Below are 24,845 nucleotides of genomic sequence, written 5' to 3' on the forward strand. Positions count from 1 at the left end.
CAGGTAAAGGTAATAACATCAAAACATGGTGTTAAAATCTTGATGAAACCTGCAAAAAGTCCTGTCTTTACTAGAACTTATTGGAGGTTTAATAGATTAGTGATATTTTTATATTTAGCACTAGGGATGTAATGATATGAAAATTTCACATCATGGTTATTGTGACCAAAATTATCACGGTTATCATTATTATCGCGGTATTATTGAAATTGTGCTCAAAATGTTCAAAAGTACTTATACACACTGAAATAATTTAACCAAGTTGTATTTAAAAAAAACAACAAAAAAGCCAAATAAAATAATTGGCACAATGTACTTTCTGTTGACAGAAACATTCACGTATTAACCCTTTGTGGTCTGAGTCTATTTTGTCCGTTTTTCAGTCCTTTTGATTTTGCCTTTATATACTATATAAACAAATGTTTACTATACCCATGTTTGGGATCTTTTCTTTTTCAGCACAACTTCATCTATCTCAACTGCCTATTATTTTTTCACTTTAACCTACTATGAAAAAATAAAAGGCCAGAAAACAAAAAATATATAAAATCCGATTTGAAAAATGTATATAATTTATTGCATAAATAACACAAAGATGCTTAATGAACCTTTTCAAAGACTTTAAAAGTGAATATTAGTTCCAAATATTAGGTATAGAAAATTAAAATTGTAATAAATTGAAACTATACTCAAATATTTGACGTTACAGCAAATCTTTACATCGGCGTTTTCTCTGGAAAAGTGCGGTAACCAAACACGGTTATCATGATAAATAGAATTTAAACGGTAATACCGTCTGCAATTTTATCACGGTTTATCATTATACCAGTAATCGTTACATCCCTATTTAGCACATAATCAGAATAGTCGTTCCATCATCTGACAAAAAAAAGCCGAACATTCACTGTTTTATTAGACATATTGTCATCTGACCTGTAAACCAGAGTTCATTTGTAATTTTTATTTACATGTGGATGGATTAAAAAAAAACACAATGAATCAAACACAGCAAAAGATTAAAACTCACCATTTTATTATGATAATGTTATTTGATATGTCAAATTACAAGTGTATGATGTAACATAAAAACAGTTACAAACATATGTATGCATATTTACATTATATATTTATGAAAAGTAACAAGCTACATCTGTATAAAGAAAATACAACTATGACATGAGTTATTGGGACTATAAATTTTACATCATATACTTGGTATTCTCGAACCATGATAGAAATACCTAGACGTGTAGAAACCAATAAAACCAGAAGAAGAGATGTTAAATTGTAAGATGGAAACTAGGATGGACGTGAGGCACTTTTTTGAGGTTGTCAGGATGTGAAAGCCGATGGCACTAAGAAAGAAAAAAAAAAAACACAACAAAAAAACCAAGAGAAAAGATGCACAGGAAAGAAATCTGCACAAAGAGAGAGTGAAAGAAAGAGATAAAGAAAAACAGGCAGTGTTTACAGAATAGTTAGGAGTAGTACCATTTATACTGCAAGTTTCAAAACACAAATGTCTTCCACTATTTAGAACTAATCACATAAATGTTACATCAAGCGCTGTAAGATGAAAAAAAGCTTACATATAGTATCATCAGTGCACCAAAGCATCGGAGAATCGGAACATAACCACTCAACTGCTGTGAAAAGTAACCGTTTTTAAAACAATACACTGAAGAGAAACAGGTTTATATAGCTTTTTCTTTTTTTTTTTTTTTTTTTTTTAAATCTACACAATGTCAAGAATGTACACTTGTATGCATTCCCCAAAGATATGCACAATTTCCAAGATTGAAAGAGGATAAAAGACTAGCAGCAAAGTGGTTAAAACTGAAGTCTTATATAATGCAGGTCAAAAAAATATATATATTAAAGCGGACAGACACATGTTGCATATATAATACAGTACATGACAGGAAGTTGCACTGTGCTGGTTAATGCAGAATGAGAAGTGTTATTTCAGCATTCTCTACACTTTGTATAAATGCACATCCTACATTTTTTTTTTTTGTTTTTAGTTTTTTGTTTTTTTTGCTTCTCAGCCAGCAAGTTTTAATCAGGTTTTAATCATCAAACCTTGGTTCAGCTTGCAATAAAATGCAGGGCAAATCCAATTCCAAATGGGAGAATATGACAACCAACCAAACTTTTGGTTACACACCAACCCCACGCACGTACACACACACACACACATTCCACACATAACGTGGGCACATGAGAACACACACACACACACACACACACACACACACACACACATATATAGTAACATTCTCCCACACACAACATTAAAAACTCACGCTCACCATTATATGCTGTTGGAGAATTAGGGTTTAACAGTCGTTCATAGCTGATTTTCTGTCAACACAATAAAATTAGTGATTGTATCTAGCAGCTTTATATGTATGTTTGTATATATATATTTATATATTTATATATCAAACTTTTTGAAACACTGCCACTACCGTACCGTGTTAGCACTATCCTTCCTTCTACCGTACAAAACTAGAGAGAAACTCTATTAGAAGCTCCATAGTCATTTCCATCGCCCTCTACTTTTCAATGTGAAATAATACTAAAAGGTGACCTATGTACATAATGCTGTCAATTGAAGCTACAGTATATGCTGACAGCAATGATAAATACAGCTCTATCTTTCAAATTTCAGACAAAAAAACCAACCAAACAAACAAACAAAAAAAGCTGGGATTATTATCAGCACTTAAATATAGTGTTACGTTATTTACAGGTTGTTTGGAGTTTGGTACCAGGGGTTTCTACCTATAATAATAGCATTATTAAAGTGTCCTGTCCCATCACTGACTCAGTCTGCAGAGAGGTCAATGTGTTTTCCCAGGTTAGAAAGATTGCATAGAAAGTAAAGGGAGCATCGGGGGTGTAGGGATATGTGTATGTGTGTGTGTGTGTGTGTGGGGTGGGGGTGGGGTTGAGACAGAGCCGTCGCTAGATTCTGTTACAGGAGGTGAGAATATCTGCATATCTGTTAGTGTGTGTTACAGTTCGAACTCCACTGAAACAGGCCTGGACTTCTGTTTATTCAGGATCATTTTAGTTTTACTGTCCAGCAAGAATTAACCAAGACATATTTGATTATAAAATACTGGGAAACACAACTTTAACAAAAAAAAAAAAAAAGGGAAAATTTGCAATACTTTTTAGCATAAAACAGAAATTCAGAAATTAAAGATTCAACATGTGAGTTTGATGCTTGTGTTTTTACGTCACTGCTGAAGCTGCGGAAAAGACGAAGAAATCTGAGCTCAGAAAGTGAGTTCGTTAACAAGCACCTGGCTCCCAGTCCGACGCGAACTTTTACACAAACCGGACATACTGAACCTTTAAAAGGGCAATTTGTGGCTTAAAAAATATTAAGTAAAATTATCAAAAGAGCGTGAAGAAATAATTTCTATGTTACATAAAAGACGGCTCTTGTGAATTCGCCATTTACTCTCGTCTGGTCAGTTAGCTGTGTGCAAATAGCCTACACAGTAGCTAATGACCTCCGCCAAGGAGGTTATGTTTTTGCTGACGTTGGTTTGTTTGTCTGTCCGTGTGCAAGATAACTCAAAAAAGTTATGGACGGATTTGGATGAAAATTTCAGGAAATGTTGATACTGGCACAAGGAACCAATTATTAAATTTTGGTGGTGATGGGGGGGGGGGGGGGCACTGATCTGCCTTGGTGGAGGTCTGCGCTCTCCGAGTGCTTTTCTAGTTGTATAATTGTCATACATTGCTGCGTTAGCTGTTTGTTGGTTCTGACCTGTTATCTACTGCAGCTAACAAACCAGGTGCTCTGATCTTGTTTGGATGATTTATAAAACACCAAATAACAAGATAATACCACCGCTCATAGAAAATTTTGCTGAAGCTGCTTAAGATGGAGCTAAGCAAGCTAGCATAATCTATAAGCTAACCCACAGACTAAACAAAGAAAAGGACGTAGCTGCTGTGATGTAGTTTTAAATTTTACCCCTTGTTACGCCACCTTGGCTTTATGGAATCACAAGTGACCGTATTTGGACTTCAGTGTGGCGCTTGGACATTATAGGGAGTGACACATGAGCTAACGCTAGCATTAACTGATGACACTTGCCTGTTTCTGTTGATGGTAGGAGTTAAGTCTAGAAACTTAATCTTACAAATTGCCCCTTTAACAGTCCGCCTCTATCCTGTTCCACAAAATATCTGAACATCTGTGTTTACTTACAAAGACGCTAAGGCTTCTGGGAAACAGGAGGCCACTCAGTTTGTACAGACTTGGAAAAGCAGTAACTACATCAGTGGTGACGTTACATCAAATCACCAGTGCATATATATGCATGCACACGCGCGCACACACACACACGCGCGCACACACACACACACACCACATGATGCTTTTAAATAGCCAACGTCCTGAAACACAGAATTCATTCATTCATTCAGGGCCAGTTAAATGAAGACACTTGAAAGGATTAACTTTTGAGGAATAATGCAATTCAACAGGATAGAAGGAAATAAAGAAAACAAAGAAAGGATTCGTAAGACACATGGAAATTTGGAGAGGGTGCTGCAACCAAAGCTTGGAGAGCAGTGCTTTAAGGAGAGGTTTCCTCATGCAAAATGGTGTTAAATTAGGTGGATCAAGAATCCCTCTGATTTTTAGAATTAGTCCGTATATATTACGCTAATTTAAGTGCCTCATTATTCAACCAAGGAGCACTATAACCCCTGTACTCACCAAAACAAAACTTGCTGGTTGAGCAACATTTCAGCCTTTGTTCCAAAAATAATAATAAAATGAGCAGGAAGAGAACGATAATTATAAAAAAAAAACAAAACAAAACAATAAAACACCAATTTTCACTACAGCAGTAAATAACTGGATTCATTGAAGTTAATGAAATTGTCAAATAGATTTCAATTTAAATGGAGGTTCTCAGAGGTTTTGATGCAATTTAAAGTTTTTTGTTGATTTTTTTTTTTTGGAAAAACTATATTTTGGGGAACTTCGCATGGTAGGGGTTTTTACCATTATTTCCCTTCAAATTGTGGAATAGATCCCTTTACTTTGGAATGCAATCAAATGGTCTACATCACCTTGGAAATGCAACATTTTAATCTCATCTAAATGAAACTGTACCTTCAAGAAACAAACTTGATTCTTTTCAACAATCGATAGAAAGGAAAACGAGAAAAGGACGGCCGTACATCCACCACAGCAACGTCTCTCAAATGTTAAAATGACACTAAATATTGAGAATTTGAGAGGGTTACTTTACTCAAGGGGGGAAACACAATTTCTAGTGCACTTTTCTCTGTCGAGTAATTACATTGTCAGCAAATGCTTAAGCCATGAAGTAAAAGGCCACTGTTACCCAACTGCAAAAGCAAAAACATATCCCTTTTAGCAAACAGCAAGTAGTTTTTCTGAATAGTTGTGTTTTCTTTGTCAATAGGTTGTCCCTCTCTGTACAAAAAGACAAATTTCCTTCATAAAGATACACATTACTTGTAGAAGAGTTCAGACGTTTGTGGCCTGGCTTTGTCAATGCATGAATGTGACCGAGGTGTGTGCATGTGTGTGTGTACAGGTGTGTGTAGTAACATCTCCAAGTCTATTAATCTTGATGCCTCCTCCTCTTCTTCTGCAGATGAAGCTCCTGAACTTAGCCTGACGCTCGGAGCTCCCACAAAGCATTATGGTTCGTCCTCCGCTGCTGCTTGTCGGCGACAAACACAAACTGAAATCTCCAAAAGACCCTCAGAGCGGGGGCTCAACAACCCCGTCTGAGAGGGGGAATGAAAAAAGGATGCCGGCTTTTTTAATATTTCCGCTTTTATCCACTTCCTGTGTTAGCTAGCTTTGAGGGTGTCCCGGTGTGTCCGGCGGCGTCGGGTCACCCCGCGGCCTTGTGCTTGCCCCCGCAGCAGCGACAGGCCTCGCCACAGTGGTGGCAGGCGCGCAGGGGCAGGTAGCAGCACATGCAGGGCGCGATAAAGGAGAGCGCCACTAGGGCGAGCCAGCGCAGACAGAACTGCTCGTCGGACGTGTCACATGAGCACGGGTCTGAAAAGTCGCCCTCAGAGTCGGACATGCAGTGGTACAGCATGCTCTCGGCGCACAGCATGCAGCTCACTTTGTAGATGCACTGCTTGATGGGGTCGGGGGCGTCCTGACACTGCCCCCGCCAGTTGTCTTCGTGGTTAAACATCTCGCGGCAGTAGATGCAGCGGGAGCGCTCGCCGTCCTCTCGTCGCCGCCGACCCTTCTTGGACTTGAGCAGGGGCGAGGGCTGGGTCTTGATGGCCGTGTCCTTGCCCAGACCCAGACCCATGCCTGTTCCGATGCCCATGCCGGGGCCGGAGTGTGAGTCCCCGCCTGGGCCGTCAGGGAACAGGTACTCGCACTTCTTACTGTCCAGTTTGTGAAAGGAGGAGGGGAAGTCCAAGTCGTCCCGCTCCGGCTCCGGTTTCCACATGACGGGGTGGCGGTAGTCCTCGTAGCCGCGGATGAGCACGTCCTTACGCGGGTTGATGCGAACAATCTCCTCTTCGTCCATGTGGAAACTGACATGGCGAGTCGGCTTGAAGGAGACCTGAAAAATGAGACACACACGAGTTACTCACACAACACAGGACTTAATTTCTTCCAAAGGTTTGAACCCCTCAGTGCCTAAATTTATTCAGAATTATACAAATAATTAGTTGTGTTACTACTGTGACACAGATCCTACATTAAATGGAGATTATTAATTTGAATATAGCACCTACAATCACTATGATGCACATCAGTGACATTAGGCAAAATTAGCATAATTGGCATACTAGTAATTGAATAAATTTTCCAATCTCAGGTATGCAGAGTATTTCATTGATGCTGCTGTGGATCAGTTATTCCAGTTGATAATCCAAACAACACAAAAATGATAAAAAAAAAAAAAAAAAAAAAATCAGTAGAACATCATGAAATTAATAACACTGTTACAGAAACAGGGCACTGAAATTGACCCATGAACGTCAGGGATCATAGGTAACCAGGTAACATACGTAGAATCACCAAGAGTGTTGAACTGCACCTCATTACAAAAACAGTGGAATAATGAGCTGAATTCACGACAGTAGTCTACAAGGGGTTAAGGGTGTAAAGATGAGTTCAGACCAAAGATCTATTTCAAGACTTGAGTGTTGTAAGCAGAATGGAGTAGAGTGAGGTCTCAGCTTGACAAACTGACAAACAACTGAGATCGGAACTGAAGAAGTTGCATTTTAAATATCAGGTTTTGAAGCCGTCATGCAACTTGTTGTGTGGATTAGAGGTGGACCTGTGGAGGCAGGTAGCGGCGGTTGCTGGAAGGGAACTCATCGAAGGGCTGTGCACGGACGTAGCAGCCTCTGAACGGCTCGGTGGAGATGTCGTTGCTCAGCGGGGAGAAGGGCTCCTTCATCGGGGTGCAGATGGATGGAGGCTCGTCACAAACCTGAACACAGACAGAGAAAACAAATAATCAGTTTGGAAGGTTTCTTATGTGGGTATTCACAGGAAACTCAAGTGCATCTTAAATTCCCCAAATCATCAGAAGGATAACGAAGACAGTGAGCATCTCCAACACAAACCACCTTTAAGGTTAAGAGTAGTCTTACTTCAACAACAAGGAATAAATTACGTCCAACAATAGGATATAATTCATGTGTTTTATATTTTGGTGTCGAAAATTGCTCTCAATAAGGTGATACTTTTCATAATCCACAACATTTGCATGAAGTCAAAATAAACAAGCAGAGGAGAGTGAACATGATAACGGAAAACACCCCTTCACATTTATAACATTCATGTTTTCTATTTCATTATATGCGTAATATCTTTTGTACGAGTGTATGATTCAATATGTGATAAAAACAGACCTTTGAATGTGGATCATCTTATATGTTTATTCACTGACTTCTCTGACAAGGTTCTATGTCCCAGTCTGAATCATTACATCAATATGAAATAATGTATGATAAGATGGTCAAACCAGCCCCAACTGATACATGAACAATGCATGGATACTGGTAGGACTTTCATTGAGTCAGACTACAAAGTTAATGTTTAGAAAACTGTAAAATCAAGTAGTGTTTTCTTCTTATTTCCTCAATGTGTATGAAATCACAACACAGGATAAATGAATAAAATAAAATTGCACCAGTCAGTCATGGATCTCCTCCATCTTTACTCTAAAGCTCTGTTTAATCAGTCAAATTTTCAGCACAACTGTTTTGACTCAGGGTGTGTAGGCTGTGTTCCCTTTGTAACCACCAGGGGGCATCCTGCGCCCACGCCTGGGCCAAACGGCTGCTGTGAGCTGCTGATGATGACTCAAGGCCCTTCTGTTAAGAACTCTGAGTTCCCATCAGCCTTGCATGTGTGTTCCCACAAACATTTTAACTGATGCAAAAATCTACAAACGAGGGCCTAAAAAAAGAGCCACTTGAAACATGTAAAAAAAAAAAAAAAAAAAAAGAAATCTGAAAAGAGGGAGAAATAAAGAGAGAGAGACAGTGAAATGTTGGAGAGAGCACCAGGCGGAGCGAATGCAAACGAACATTCCTTTCACCTCGCACCAAACAATCTCACGAGGGAAGCTCGATGTTGACATCAATCAGAGTGAGATGTCTACAAACAACATCTTGTCTTGGTCTGCAGGGAGCACTGTTGAAAACATAGGTACAAGAAATGTCTGTTTATGTGTGAAAACCCTCCGAAAGTCAGTCATCATGGCAACAAAATCAAAAGTGGTGGTTATTTCATGATTCATGCATGCAGTGGTGATGAGATGGAGGAGGATAGTCAAGAGCCTCCAAATCCTATTGGGCTATTTTAGTAACGTATACATGAAAACAAGTCAAACCGGACTTCATTCAATTCCAAACCTACAGCATGCTTTCTTTCTTTTTTTTCTTTCTTACCAAACACAACCATATTGAAGGCTTGTCCACATTGGCTCACTGTCCCCGTTTCCCACACACACCCCGACCTCATCGAGACAGGGTTCGTCCTCCTCTCCTTCTCTCTCTCCCACCCTCTCTCTCTCTCTCTCTCTCTCTCTGCCCTGGCCTGTGTGTGGAGGAGGCTGCTGGCTCTGGTTAGTCAGTGCCGTGTGTAAAGTAGCCCACGCCAGTGTTTTAACGCACAGCGGAAATCTGGTTTGCTCCCAGCTGCTGCTACAGTAATTACTGTCCTGTGGTTGCTAAGAGATGCTTCCTTTGACTCCCCCTCCACTCTCTTTCTCTTCTTTTTTCCCCCTCTCCTCCTCCTTCCCTCTAGACTGTTAACACATGGTATGTGTGTCTTTGCTCCCTCTTTGCCTCCAAACATACCAAGTGGTGGAATACACATCTACACAGAGTCTGCAGGGGAATGTGAGGAATAGGAGACAGTGGAGGGAGAGAAGAGAAAGAACAGAACAGGAAAAAATGACTTTCTGTTGTATTCATGTGTGTATGTGTGTGAGGGAGAGAGAAACAGAGGGAGCGAGAGGCCAAAGAGTCTGCAGAGGGAATGTCATAAACCAGCTCCAGCTGGAGAAATGCAACGCACAACTTAAAAAGCCAGATGACAGCTGTATGTGTATGTGAGAGAAAGAGAGAAAGGAGGAGAGAGGGGAGGGGAAAGGGGGGTGAAATGGGAAACAGACTTGGGCTTCCTTTTAAAGCGCTTGCCTAAGCCCCGCCATTCAAAGGCATGCGTGGGGGCCAATGTGGAGCTGATCTGACCCAGGAGAGGAGAGAGAGGAGAGAAAGGAGAGAGAAGAAAGAAGAGAGGAGAGGAGAGGAGAGGAGAGGAGAGGAGAGGAGAGGAGAGGAGAGGAGAGGAGAGGAGAGGAGAGGAGAGGAGAGGAGAGGAGAGGAGAGGAGAGGAGAGGAGAGGAGAGGAGAGGAGAGGAGAGGAGAGGAGGACCCTTGTACTTGTGGAGCCCTAGTCTTAGGGGACAGAGAAGCTCAAGTCATGCGAGACCCTTGTGCCTGACAGACATGAGTCTATTCTCATGTACCACAAAGTGTACAGTACTTTTCAGAAAACTGAGAATTTACATAAGATCCATCCCTATCATCCACTACTATGAATACTATGGCATGTTTAGACCCTAGGAAACATACCCAACTTGACTAAATCCTAAAAGGCCTTTTTTGTTTTGGTTTTTTAATCGGGCTAACGCTGTGCTTAATCCGTGGTGCATCTTTGGTATGACCTCTGCTGAGGTTGAGTCAGTACAAAAATTAACACGATAACACTGCATCATCATTGTGGGAGACAAGATCAAACAGCTACATTCTTCTGTAATTTTAAATTGCTACAATACTATTTTTTTAATTGTAGCTTACGTTCAATTCATTTGTTAAATTACTGATTGGGTACAAATGTTCTGATAAGTAATTTTTGTGTCATTCTGTAAATAGGATTGCAGTTTTATGTTCCACCACGATGATGACAATCTTACACTTGCCTACACTGGTCTATGAAGGCCTTTGTTTAATGTTTGTTTCTGTAGCTATTCATACGTGGTGGAGTTTTGTTGCCATTTTCCATCTAAGGTGTCATTTATGTTTGTCTTGTAGTAACCAATCCTTCACAAAGTCCTGCACACATAGTCACAGCTGCTGCTATTGAGCTTTTGCATGGCATTTCCAATGATATCAGTAAGTGATATACTAAAACAAACACTAGTAACAACAAATGTTATGTTACAGTTCTTGAATAACGGCGCGAAAGAGACATTAACTGCTATGAAACACATCTGAGATCTGTTACTCAATGCAGTGTTAAATTGATCAATAAAAACTCTATTTACCCCAAGATTAGACAGTAATGTTAGCTAGCTTAGTGCACAGTTGTTAGCAAACAAAGATTATTCAATATTCTAAATAAGTAATTCTTTGTGTTTTAACTTTTAAGCTGTGTAATTGTGTGCTGTGCTGAGAAAATACTGTAGGTCACCTAAAAAGAAAACATGTTTTCCTTGTTTCTGGTAAGAATTGTGACTTAAAACATACAGTCGTTAGCATCTTACCTCGCAGTGAACACAGGGTTTGCAAAGTAACTCTACATTGTGAATGTAGTTCTCAAATACATGTTGTAGTCTTTGTGTCCATTTCTCATTTTCGCAAATTTATCAATATTTCCATGGGAAGATCAATAGCTTCGGTACTGTTATTCAAGCTTTTTGGACATTGACTATTCTTCCACTGTTTTGAAAAAGCACATAAAGAGTGAATGGAAACTGACTGAGATGTGAGTATGAGCATATTTGGACATTTACTGAAACAAACAATAAATCGTTTGTGACTGATGCATGTTTTTCTCACTCCAGAGATAAGTCTCAGCTTAAAGGAGGCAAGTCCTGAGTGCTGCTCATCTGTGGGGATATTCATTTAAAGACAAAAGAAGTACAGCCAAGTTCTCCGGACGACTCCTCATGTCTTCCTGTAACTACTCTACTTCCTGGCTCTGAGGTGCTTTATGGAGCAACATCGAGCCTCACCAAACCAGTCCAGAAAGTTCCTGATGTCTGAGTCAGGCTGTAAAAAGCCAAGTGGCCAACAAATGCTCTGTGAACTGAACTGATAAGAGAAAACTTCCTGCCGGTGCTAAATTAGATGCGGATGTTTTTTGCTGTGGCATTTGAACATTTTATTTCGCACCAGCGGAAGGAAGGACTGTGGTGGTACGACATAATTCCTGGCAGTGGGTCATCACAGCTGAGTAGAGTGTTGTGCAACCACTGTTTTATATGGGCAAAAATCTGTTGCATGTGCATGTAGTGTATGTGTGTGTGTGTGTGTGTGTATTCGTGTGCATATGAGTGAAGAGGAAGAATGCGGTCTGCTTGTGAAGGGCATACAAGTGGGTGCTGAGCCTCAGTGGGCAGGATGTGGGTGGAGAAGACAGTCTTGAACGCATAGACATGGACACAAACACACATACATACTGTGAGCCCACTCACACATATTAAAACCTCAGAATAATGCAAGGCGAGCATGAATTCCAGTAAATCCAAAGACCTACAGATTCTTTAGAGATGTCTGAATATAAACTACAAACTCCAAAACGCTGTTGAGACACTGATGGACAATGCCACAGCCAATCAGGAAAGAGGACTGCTTCCAAAGTGACTTACTAATACAGACTATGGGCCTGATGATAGGCTTTATATACATCTATATTTGTGATCTTTGGTTATTTGGGAACAATTTAGTTTCATAATAAAGCAAATAATGTGTTTCATGTTTGCTGCTTTCTGCACTATTAGTACAAATTAGTGTAGAGAAATACAATAAAAATCAAAAATAAAGAATGGAAGACAAAAAAGGCACAATATATGAAAATAGCAGAATTTTAATTTTCCTGACTGATTCAAAAATTTTTCTGCATAAATCGTCTTAGAAATACAATGCATGATTTCTTATTTTCTTGACTGAATGTGAAAAATCATGTAGCATCAAGTAATGTAACAATCACATACAAACTCAGACTGGTTCATTTTTGTCAGCTGTGGTTTTGACAACTTCAAGAATCCCACATGAACATACTGTCATTATATTCAAGACCTGGGCGATATGGCCAAAAAATCTAATCTGACCAATTTCTAGCTACATGAACTCAAGATAAAACATGACTCAAAAATACAGTTTTTACAATAACTGTCATATTCAACTGGACAAACAGATTTATAATTAATGCATTATGAGAAGCAAACAAGTTGTGTTTTGAATTTTCGCTGATCAGGAAAATTCTCCACAGGAATATTCTCAACTCTGCAATTCAGACATTTTTCACGATTTTCAGAAAGTAAAACTTGGATTAATCGAATTAGTTCAAAATATTCCCTGCCTCCATAATATTCAGAGTTTTTTCTCAAAATATTGTAACTTTACAGCCATGGCTTAGAGGATTGGGGAAGTGGCTTATGACTGAAGAGTTGCCAGTTCAAATCCACAGACCAGCAGAGAGATTCTTGGCTGATGTGCCCTTGAGCAAGGCACTCACACCCCCTCTTTTTTTTGTTCCTTCAGCGCCTGACATGGCAGTGTGTGTTGCATGTCCACATGAACATTATACACTGACAAATAAAGGTTCTTGCTTATTTTTTTATTTTTTTAAATATCTTGACTTTTAGACTTTATTATTGTTTTGCATTGAATACTACAATATTATCTTAATACTATGCTTAATACTTAATTTCTCAATATGACTTTATTATCCTGTGTGGCCCTGATACTCCTTCATAGAATGGTGACATTTTTAAACTTAACAATATATGTTGAAATTGTAAAGAATGAAAAAATTAAATAAAATAAAAATAATCAGCCTGTCACAAAATTCTATAATTATCCCATAATAACAAGTCAACGACCTAACAGGGTGGATTCTAAGAATGGAAAATTTTGATCCAAGTCAGCCATAGACTTTGAGTGATCAATATTTTCTATAAATAAACATAAGTTCAATTACTGTCAAATATGTTCACATTTTTTCATCAAACATTCTCAATAAAAATCAGCACAGATGACTCATTTCACTTAGCAATTCTGCAAAAAAAAAACAAAAAAAACCCCCCAAAAACGTATCTGTCACTTCACTAAAATGGTCTCAATGGAAGTGTGGTCTGTTTTGGAAGGTGAGAAAATACATACTAACAGGGGGAAGACTTGACGATTAGAGGCTGTCTATAATAAAATGAAAGAAGATTTTGAGATTGGTATCATTTGTAGGTTTATAGTTCTTGTGAATTACCATGCAGTGAGAACAGGATAAACTGGATGCATAAATCCATAAAAGGGTGTGTATTAAAATAAAATATGATATAATTTTAGAAAAAAAAATGTTGTAAGTAAATCATGGGGACAAAACATCACTGTATGCCAGGAATGACCCATATATGCTATTGCATTCAAAGGAACATTTTGTGTAAGAAGAATTAGTTCACACAGCAATGGAGCATAAAGTAACAGTTAATGTCACAGTATATTGTGCGATGGCATTTGCTAGCTCTCTGGCTGCTGCGCTCGCCACTGGTTCACTTCTCGTTCTTTCTAGCCCAGGTCTCCGACCGCAACATTCGGATGCCAAATCACCATGGTGACACCCTCGGTGGCTCACTCACTGAACCTTGTGAACACCCCCTTCTACCCCTCCTCGCTGAACACCCCACCACCACCACCGCCACCGCCACCCCTGCTGCCTAGCAACAGCGGTGCCACTGGATTTCCTGTATGTATCAAGCTGATTCCTTAAAGAGGAACTTCAGCACAGGAACAGGAACGCAGCTATCCCTCCTGTCATAGCTTTTCTACTTGTCATCATGGACAACATCAGAAACTTGGGGCTGTGGGATGGGAGGGGAAATTAACACAGTCATATTACAGCAGGTGCAATGTCAGATATACAGTTGTGCTCCTAAGTTTACATACCCTAGCAGAATTAGTGATTCTTTGGCCATTTTTCAGAGAATATGAATGATAATACAAAAACTTTTCTTTCATTCGTGGCTAGTGGTTGGGTGACGTCATTTATCATCAAACAAATGTGTTTGCTCTTTTTAAATCATACTGACAACAGAAACTATCCAAATAACCCTGATCAGAAGTTGACATACCCTAGTTCTTAATCCTCTGTATTGGTCCCTTTAACATCAATGACAGCTTGAAGTCTTTTGTGGTGGTTGTGGATGAGGCACTTTATTTTTTCAGATGGTAAAACTGCCCATTCTTCTTGGCAAAACACCTTCAGTTCCTTTAAAATTTTCGGTTTTCTTGCATGAACTGCATGTTTGAGACCTCCCCAAAGTGACTCAATGACATTGAGGTCAGGAGATTGAAATGGCTACTCCTTCACCTTCACTTTTTTCTGCTGTAGCCAATGACAGGTTGACTTGGCCTTGTGTTTTGGGTCGCTGTCATGTTGGAACATCCAAGACCGCCCCGTGCACATTCTGTCAGGGTATGTAAACTTATGAGCACAACTGTAAGTTCACGGGGACATCCTGTGGAACTGGTGGGATATGGTCATTTTTAAAGGAATCCATGCAACACTGCAATGAAGAGGTCACTACTATATTAATCATGTGCATCTACATTACTGGGGTGATATTCATCAAATATGATCACTTCATACTTTTAATCTCTCTGTGAAGAATATGTGCAGAGATAATTACATTTTACTATTATTACTGGCCGGTGTGTATGCAACAACTTATCTTAAACTACATCCCACAGCACATTGATCAGACTATACAATTAGCCATCAGAGAAAGTGATACTTCTGAATGGCATTAAAGGTGGGGTATGAGATCTTAGAAAAATGGTTTGAGCAAGCTACATTTCGAAAATACTCAATTCAAAAGTTCAAACCCCTTTCTTCAGACATCTCTCTGAAGCCATGCCTCCAGAGTACTGGCACGCGCAATGCTTGTTCCTGAGGGTTCACGAGTGCTGCACAGCAACAATTCGCCAGCTGAGACTCTGCTCCGGCCCCGGCTTGGGCTCTGACGCCATCTACGGTCCAGCCCGGCCCCAGCTCCGTCTCTGACACCGGCTGAGGCTCCGACTATGGCCCAGCTCTGGCTTTGACCCCGCCTGAGGCTCCGTCCCTGGCTCCAGTCCCGTATGGTCACATATGGCCCCGCCTCAGGCTCCGATGCCGACTACGGCCCCGGCTCACGTATCCATGCATACCTCATTCAGTCTCCTCTAACACCCCTGCTCTTACAGAACAGCCCCAGTTCAGACCTACCTGACTAACGTTACATTTCCTAGTGATTTATGTTAGTGACAAAACAGTTTGCTGGTGAACTTTCCATCCTAATATAACTAATATAGACAGGTTCTGGCTTTGCTTCCTGTACATGCGCTTCCAGCCTCTGGGAACGTGCGATTCATGCTCGAAGAGGGGTACATGCAGAGGGGGGAAGGGGGGAGGGGCAAATGGCAGTTGAGTTTGATAGACATATTACTGTTCAATCATTTCGCGTGGGCGCTCAAAATGATTGGATGGTGTTTTTTCAGTCCTATCCATTCCACAGGTGACTAGTTTTGTTTTTTTTTTGTTAGAGCATTTAATTAATTAGTTGTAATTCAGGTGTGAGGGGGATTTTAAGGAATATAGTAAAAAATGCTCCAGGAAAACATCTCAGACCCCACCTTTAAGTGACACACATGCTAAGCACCCAAAACTTCTCGCAGTTTTCACGTAACAGTTTTTTTTTTGTTCTCTTTTCTTGTTTTTTCACTGGGTATGTTGGCTAGTTTTTGCTCAGAGTTGTGTAAATATATTGTTGTAACCTTTACATTTCCTTTTAGTTTTTCTTTTGACTTCTTTGTCTGATTTTAGTCTTACTTTTATAGCTTATGTTAAACCATGGGATTTCACTGAAGCATAGACCATACACAATAAAAAAAATGACTTGCCTATGCCTTACAGTAATGAATTACTAGTATACTACTGAGATTAGGAGTCAAGGCCTCAGTGACAGTTAAAGAACCCAGACGTTGTTAATACACCTCACAAACCATATTGTCTAAAACGACCAAAGAAAAATCAACATCTCTCCGACTGTGTTTATAGCTTCTCTAAGGTAGAATATATCACACGGTCATCATAGTGGAATGCATTACACTGTGCTAAGGTTATATTTCTTGTCGCTGTGTAAGTGTGCATTATACCTGCCCTTCCTCCCACAGAGGTGTCTTTTCACCTATTTTACAATCAGATGGAGAACAGGTGACTGGCGCTGCTGTAACAGGCCTCATATCTAAAACAAATGAACATGGGTGTGTATGGATGAACTATATACCTGGTGCCTTTCTCCAATAAAGACAACATTCTGAACTGCACATGTCGACACTCGATACAAAGCCACATGCCAGAGACAGAGTGAATATATACAATTGCACCTTTGCAGTGTTCAGCCTGTCAACAAAAGGAGGCCTGTCTGCTGAGGAAACACAGCCAGCTTGGAGAACATTAAAATCACACAGCAACAACCAGCTCCTGAGGCAACACTTATTATATGTGGAACGATTAGAACAAGAGTGACAACTACTGAAGGAGATTGATAGAGACAGCTAAACATGCTTTAGCACATTTGCTGGCCAACACCCAGCTTCACCTCAGGGTCTGGCTGGCACCGGTTAAACACCTGTAAATCTCCAAGAACATCTGTTAGAAAACAAAGGCAGGTGTCAGCGCCTCACTGGGACACATCAGGCCTCAGACATATGGCTCAGATTCCGGATTTGACCTGCCTTCACTTTAATGGTAAAGGAGCCCTGAGTAACTAATCCAACCTAATAAAAACCTGTAGCGAGCGCAAACAGTCATCATCCATTTCTCCATCCTTTAAACATGGATCCCTTAAAAACAGCATATAATAGAAATGCAAAGATGTATGGGCTGGTATGCACAGTTGTCCCATTTTCAGTTTATCCAGTCAGTAGCAGATACTGTATCCTACATAGAGTCATGGAAAAAATTATTAGACCACCCGCGTTTTCTTCAATTTCTTGGTCATTTTAATGCCTGGTAAAACTAAAGGTACATTTGTTTGGACAAATATAATAACAGAAATAGCTCATAAGCGTTTAATTTCAGAGCTGATTTCTAGAAATTTTCCATATTTTCTTGATAATAACCAAAATCACTTAAGTTCTTACATCAATAGCGATGGCATTGTCACATGATACACACAGTAGTTAGTACTTGATTGCATAACCATTGTTTTTGATGACTTTTGATGGTCTAATAATTTTTTCTGCGACTGTATGATTCTGTGATGGTCAAATTTACACACGAGGTGCACAACTGCTCATGTCATGCACACAGCTACGTGGACAGTAACATTTCATCACATGGAAATAAATGAATGCCACATGGCCCTTCAGCGCCAGGCTACCAAATGAACCATATTCACACAGTACAACTTTCCTCTGACATTACACTGGATGGGAAACTTGAATGCAAATATCAAAAACATTTAATGATTTCCATCACTTCCTGACTGACTCGTAACTTAAAAGACAATGAATAGTGAAAGTACAGAGTGACAGCAGATCAAATTTCAAGGTAAACAACTACAACTGGAGACCCATTAGGAAGTGGTATTCAATTTGCACTCAGTGGAACCTTTACACCATTCTACAGACTTTGTCTAGTCATGGTGTTTTCGGGGGGGAGGGTAAATACATGACTGTAATTACAAATCACTGATCAGACTGTCAGTTGTGACTCTACTGTTCTAGTCCATGGATCAACTAGAGTAAGCTGCTTTATGTCATGTTCTCATGCACACACTACACATTTTCTTCATAGTTCAACAGGCTTTGTTTGCTTTGTGTTACTCACCGGTAGTCCATCCTCTGGAGAATCACCTTCCCCAAATGACCGACATCCTGGAAGAGACAAAAAAAAACCCTGGTCATATGGTTAAAAATTCTAATGGAACGCCACTTTAACTCCAGACTCCATTACCCACTTTTTGTAAAGGTGAACACATCCCATAGGATATTACTTATGTGAAACTTATCCAGATTTCTCTGCTTATGTATCATTTATGTTATATTTAGCAGAACTATTTCGCCGTCAACGGGTGGTGACACCCCTCCTGCTAAGTATGTTTGAGCCAACACATTTACAACGCAGATTCTTGTGAGGCCAGAAAAGGCCAAGACTTCTGCTTTTCACAGACTGAGGTCTAATGGGGAAATGAAAGCTGCTTTGTGTCAGTGGGGCACACAGAAGTTAATAAAATATGCATGCCTAGAATAATGTAACCCCAACCTCGGCTCGAACGCCATGTGCCACTTCCGCATCCATAACATCTCGTCTGCCGCTGCTCAAGTCAGAGCTTACATTTCACGTATCAGACTGACACTGTTGGAGCTTTCTTTATTACAACAAAAAATTAAACTGGTTCAGTTGAAAATGAAACTCCACTCCACACAAATGGGAGTTTTGTTCAACCAACTTTTTGAAGCTAACATTTTGACAGAAAGCATTGCGGTTTTTGGACTAAAAAATGACAATGAGCTAAATAAAGTGTTCAGTGATTTTCATTTTTATTGTGCTCATGAGTCATCGATGTGAAATGGTTTACTCATTGTGGGAATCTAATATGAGCAATAGTATAGAAACATTTCACTGATATAAAAGGTGGTTGTGAATAAAATGTGTTTTAAAGTAATTTTAAGATACAGTGAATACAAATTTTAGAAAATGACAAGAAGGTGGACTTCAAAAAAGAAAGTGTGAAGGGGTGTGGGAATATGTCTGCTACTGAACCTTCATCTTCCAGTGATTAATGACTAAAAGGAACCCACAGAAACCCCGGTACTGGAAACAACAATAAGAACTCCCCCTTTTGCTGTGGGCAAGTAAAATTTCAGCCTAATGGTAGTAAGAATCAAACATCTTCAGGAGCTATGGAGGAACCTATCTTGTTTTGCACATAGTGGCAACAAGTAAAGATGGTCATGAGCTGACACCCAAGCAAGCATTTCAGTCATGCAGGAAAAACATTAGTTGGGCAAGTAAAGTGGATGTGTAAACACTATATATTACAGTTTGTCATTTACCTTCTTCTTTAACTTGTGAAAGTGTCATTTTTCACATCAATTCAAGGCACAACTTTCCAAACAAAGTCACTGGAGTATATATTAAACATACGACTTTTGTAATTTGTACAATCACAAGAAAACTGAATTTCTGACCCACGTGCCGAACTCAGCATGCGAATAAATAAACATTAACATAAACCTTGTGATGTTAGCTGACTGTGAGTTTGACTTTTAACAGGGACAGGGATACTCAAACTGGTACAGTACTTTTGCTCAGCCATTCAACATTCTTGAATGAACTGTATTTTCATCCAGCGGTAGCCAACCTATTCATGATCCCAGTAAACACTGTCAGAGAAACCTAACAGAAGAGAAAATGGTTGCATTTACTGTCTGTTACAGAAGACGAGGATTAAACTATTTCAATGAAGATAAAGAGGAAACTGTTTGTACCTGGGGCATCAAAAGGAATTTTTTTTTTACACTTAGGGTTAAATTAGATCACTGAGGCCTCGTTTGTAGCACCAAGGCATCGGTCAGCCTGTCTGCATTCACAGGGCCAATACAGCGATACACTGTAATGCAGTCTCAGCCACAGAGAGGACAGAGGAACTCACTGAGCGTGTGTTAGACACAGAGTCTGTTTGTCAGTCTATCTGTCTCTGAATCACATGCAGAAAGGTATTTGTGTGTGTGTTTCTCCACTACTAAGAGAAAGAGGCTTCCTGCAGCACGACTCAGGCAGTGCTGGGCATGCGAAGCTGCCTGAGCCATGTGCCCGGCGTTGCCATGGCAACAGAGGACTGTAAGACTGATACGCACACACAAATATGTGCACACACATACACACGGGCAAAAACATATTCTCTCTCCCTGCCTCTTTTCTCCCCACACACACATTCACGCAGGCGTCCAGCAGCAGAACGATGCAACAGGAATACAGAAGAGTACCTGCCTGCTTGAGGAAAGGCATTACGCAACACTGGCAGAATACAGAAGATGCCAGGGGAGAAAGGAGAATGGAGGGAGGACAGGACAGCGGGGGGGAGAGAGACACAGAGAGGGAGAGGTGCAGGCACTGGGGAGACCAAACTCCCCATCACCTGCTGTAGCTGACATTCACAGGACAGAGCAGCCAGTACCCGCAACTGTAGAGTCATTTCTGTTGATCAAACAGCCATTAATTCTTTTAGCTTTAACATGAACTACTGTCTGAACCACAACTGACCAAGTAACCCAGTCCTCTCCTTTAGAACATTAATTTATCTTGCAGTAATTCCTCTACCTTCTATTCATAGTCCATATAAACCAAGTAGATGTAACCACTGTATCCATGGGTTTGTAGACGACTGTTGTTTTTAGAGACAGAAGTGATCATGTTTGCACTTCATGGGTAAACCTGGAGAAATGCAAAACTGAAACTCACTGGGTGAATGCTACTGCTATTTTATTAAAAACACTGATCAACAGTCTGTCAAGAAAAAAAAAACAGTTTAATTCAATAAACAGAAGCTCAGAGTGATTTTGGATGGGTTGAACTGTCAATCAAACCCACATGGCAAACATCAATATTTTTTTCTTCTTTTTGTGTGGAAATACTGCATGCAGTGGTCGTACACTATAATATACATTTGGCACTGGCTTCCATTTCAAACCATGGAAGTTGCCCCTGGTTTGAAACTGAGAGGTAAAGGCAGCCTTCCACTTGTTGCCTGTGATTACATTTCACCTCGACTATGTGTGGACTTGTGCCCAGGAAGTTCAAACCCAAGATAAACGATTGTGGGCAAGAAACTACCGATGCCCAGCAGTGATAAGCCTTTACGATATGTTCCGCTGTACCTCCTCCACGCTCTGCAAGGTTTCCAGGTCTAGAGAGTAAAGGAGATTATAGCTCCCCAGCCAGCCAGCCAGTCTCTTGTGTAATATGGGGCTGGGTGGCAGATTGCTGAGCTGGCGATTCTCCTGCTAATTGGATGACTTTGCAACCTCTGGCACTGTACTGAAAAATAATGCTTATCAGGACCAAAAGCAGCTAATTCAACTCAGACACTCAACTCCACCCGAGTGTAATACCTAGTTTAGCTTAGAATATTGAATATATGCCATACTGCAGACAGACAAACCAATCCCTATGTCTTTTGAAAGTAGCTCAGCAGGTCCTCAAACTATGAAAGTCTGAGTCTCAACAGCACTAACATCCAATCTGGACAAGTTCCTTCTGCCCCAGCTCAAGTTGCGACCCATTCTATGCGTCGCCAGTCATGTATCTGTGTGTCCTGTCCTATGTCACCCCCTGTCTGGGTTCAGCAATGCGCTGCCAGTCTCTACAGGAAGTGTGGTTTATCTGGGCAGCTGGCATCGATAAGATAACGCAGTAGGTGGGGTCATACTTGGGTGACTGAACAGGTAGCAGTTGGGGGGAGTCATCAGCGCTAATCAACGTTCTGCATCTCCCCCAGAACACATGCTAGGTCAGCCTTTACAAGTCAATACCAAACAGGCAGCAATACAGGCTGGAGGCACCGGCTCACAGAATGCATGCTATGCTCATACGACATCCACCCAGATCGGTTTACGTGTAATGGATGTCTGCCACACAAAGTATAATGCGACCTCTTGCAGGGAATTCCAAACAGACTTCGTGTTATGTTGATATGGTGAGAAATCTCTGGGCTGCACTGATTGTTTTGATAAGGAGACAATAGCAGATGCTGGTTGCTTGATGTCTAAGTGAAGGTATTTTCTGATTTTGTTATCTGGTTTTTCCTGCTCCACAGTGCAGGTAGCTGAAATTACCCACTAGGGGTTCATGATGTTGTCTTGTTTCAGTATTGCCAGTGGCATGTGCACAAGTGCAATAGTCACATGCTGTGCAATGTTGAAGGCAAAAGAACTCAAACATGTCATGGTACAACTTTTGTGATGCTTAACACTCAAAGAAAACTAGCATTGCTGTTCTTTGCCAGATGCATTCTGTCAGACATGCTTGTCTGACAGAATGCACTAACATACCAAATGCATGCTAACGGAAGCAGAATCTTAGGTTAGCGGAATCTTAAAAATAAAAACTGGCCAAAAGGCAGCCCTCTATACTTTTTCTAGACTTTTACTATTGAGTAATTTCCTTCCAAAGTCACTTCAGAATACTTGTTTCAGTGCTCACCTGGTAGCAATAAATGCGGCAATAAATATCCAAAGAGGATGGTTCACACTACTCAAGGTGACTACTGAATATTCCTGTATTTTTTCATTTGCAACATACAGTATATGTGGAATGAAAGCTAAATTTCAAGGTGAATCCTTCCAGTATTGTGTAGGCTTAGCACCCACAATTGCACACCCACCTTGGTTGATATCCTCGATGGCCCGGCGTATGCCCCTGTCGAAGGCCCGTGCATCAGCAGGACTCTGGAAGGTCAGTCCAAACTTCTTGTCATTGATCCTCCAGTGGTGGAAAATGGGGTTGACCTTGTTGTATATTAGGTCTTTCTGCAGGACACACTCCAGCACCACCTGACAACAGACGCAGAGAGTTGAAATGAGTCAATTTAGCACAGAATCCCAAAGGAACACTAACTTCTTTCCAGATCTTGATAAAGTTTGACCGCTGTAGTTTGATTTGGGAGTATGTCAAGCTTAGCTGTTGGTATGCAGAGTGGAAAACTGGATCGTTTAAGAGGTCTGAGGATGGAACTCAATGGGGAACACAGATGTAAATCCTTCATCTTGCTCCTCACCCTAAGCTGTTTAAATGTGTCATATTCAATCATTATACTGCAACATGAGAAAGAGGAAAAGTGAACAAAAAAATGAGAGGAAAGTCCTGCATCTGGAACTACACATAACTCAAGAGTTTCTAAAATAGAACCCTAAAAAAACACCCATACTTTCGCATACTTTTTTGGATAATTTGTAAAACACATTCTAAATGGTGGGGTTTTCATTACAGATGATGATAAAGTTGGAGAGCAGTGGTGGTGGCAGAAAGGGTGGGGGGTATGTTTTGAAGCCAGGCAGCTGAAGTGTGCAGCAGCGAGAGCCTGTGTTTCCAAAGCCTATTATTAATCAGGGCTACTGGGCCGCCTCCTGGCCTTCCTCTAGGCAGATTAAATGAAATGAGAGATGGCCATTACAGTGTTTGAGCCCCCCCCCACACCCACCCAAACGTGCATGTGAGTGGCTTAATGGGGTATGAATGTGTGAGCGTGTGCATGGCATTCTACATGAGACAAAGTGTGAGCTGGTGTGATGAAAAGCTTGATGACCCGACCGCTACACTGTGCATCTTTAAGGTGCGAATGCCCCGTCAGAGGGGGGGCGGTCACAAACCAATACTCAGACCACTAAAAGCAGATGGCAGCGATCCCTCTGGATCTGGACAACAGTCAACATGCACACTTTAAGAGGCTGATACGTGGCAGCTGAGAGGCTGATGATATGTGATATGTGTGTGTCAGAGAGGCAGCGCAGTCACTTGAGTACACAGGTTTACGTTTCATCCCGAATGCCTGGGTGAGAGATTCTGGTTAAACTTGTTAATAGGGTGTACTGTACACTAATAGAATTTTTCTGCATGTAGGAAATGGCTGTATCCGTACTCAAAGGTAAGAAATAAAGCTGAATTTTGGTAAAATATGACAATGTAATATTTATTGCGACACAGGAGTTATGATTCAATATATTGTGATATGTTGTATGCCGAACACAAAGCAAATACTACACATTACGTCTTTTTTGAATCTATTAAATTAAAAGTAATTAAATATTGGTTAATTATGTAACCTTATTTTCTTTGAGTTCATAATTATATAAAAGAGGAATCAATTAATTATTCAAGTGGTTTACTGTAAAATTATGAAATGGTCTTCTAGTTCTGCTCTGGAAGTGCAATGATGGCAAAGGGTACAACTCCAACACTAAAGAAAAAGAGCAGTAAGTTTAGTGAAAAAATTGAGTGGAATTGGTTTTCCAGTTTTGCTCTGGAAACACAGATGGATGGATGGACAGACATGCTAGTTGCTCAACAAATGGACATGCTGTTTCACTAGATAACATTCAGGAGCTAGAGGAAGGATTGTATCCACTACACAGAAACTAGTATAAAACATTTAATCACAGATGTAGGCAAATAAGACAGTCATTAGTTTAAGGTTAACTGATGTCAACAACTAGATCCCAACACAAACCAGACTAGCATACAATGCATGAATCTTGCATACGTAATCATTAGTTGACATTTAGAA

General features: G+C 40.4%; 1 protein-coding gene across 1 annotated transcript in view; it reads right to left on the reverse strand.

Moving 5' to 3' along the window:
• Positions 1 to 1,671: 1,671 nt before the first annotated feature.
• Positions 1,672 to 24,845, reverse strand: part of spred1 (sprouty related EVH1 domain containing 1) — a 54,959-nt gene continuing 31,785 nt past the window's right edge. The window contains exons 3-6 of the mRNA XM_030126914.1: positions 22,947 to 23,115; positions 18,389 to 18,435; positions 7,335 to 7,490; positions 1,672 to 6,608 (exon numbers count right to left, since the gene is read on the reverse strand). Of these exons, the coding sequence (XP_029982774.1) occupies positions 5,910 to 6,608; positions 7,335 to 7,490; positions 18,389 to 18,435; positions 22,947 to 23,115 (1,071 nt within the window). The 3' untranslated portion in view covers positions 1,672 to 5,909. The remainder of the gene's footprint in view (positions 6,609 to 7,334; positions 7,491 to 18,388; positions 18,436 to 22,946; positions 23,116 to 24,845) is intronic.

This window comes from Sphaeramia orbicularis, chromosome 22 (assembly GCF_902148855.1).
Source record: "Sphaeramia orbicularis chromosome 22, fSphaOr1.1, whole genome shotgun sequence".
Classification (NCBI taxonomy): Eukaryota; Metazoa; Chordata; class Actinopteri; order Kurtiformes; family Apogonidae; genus Sphaeramia; species Sphaeramia orbicularis.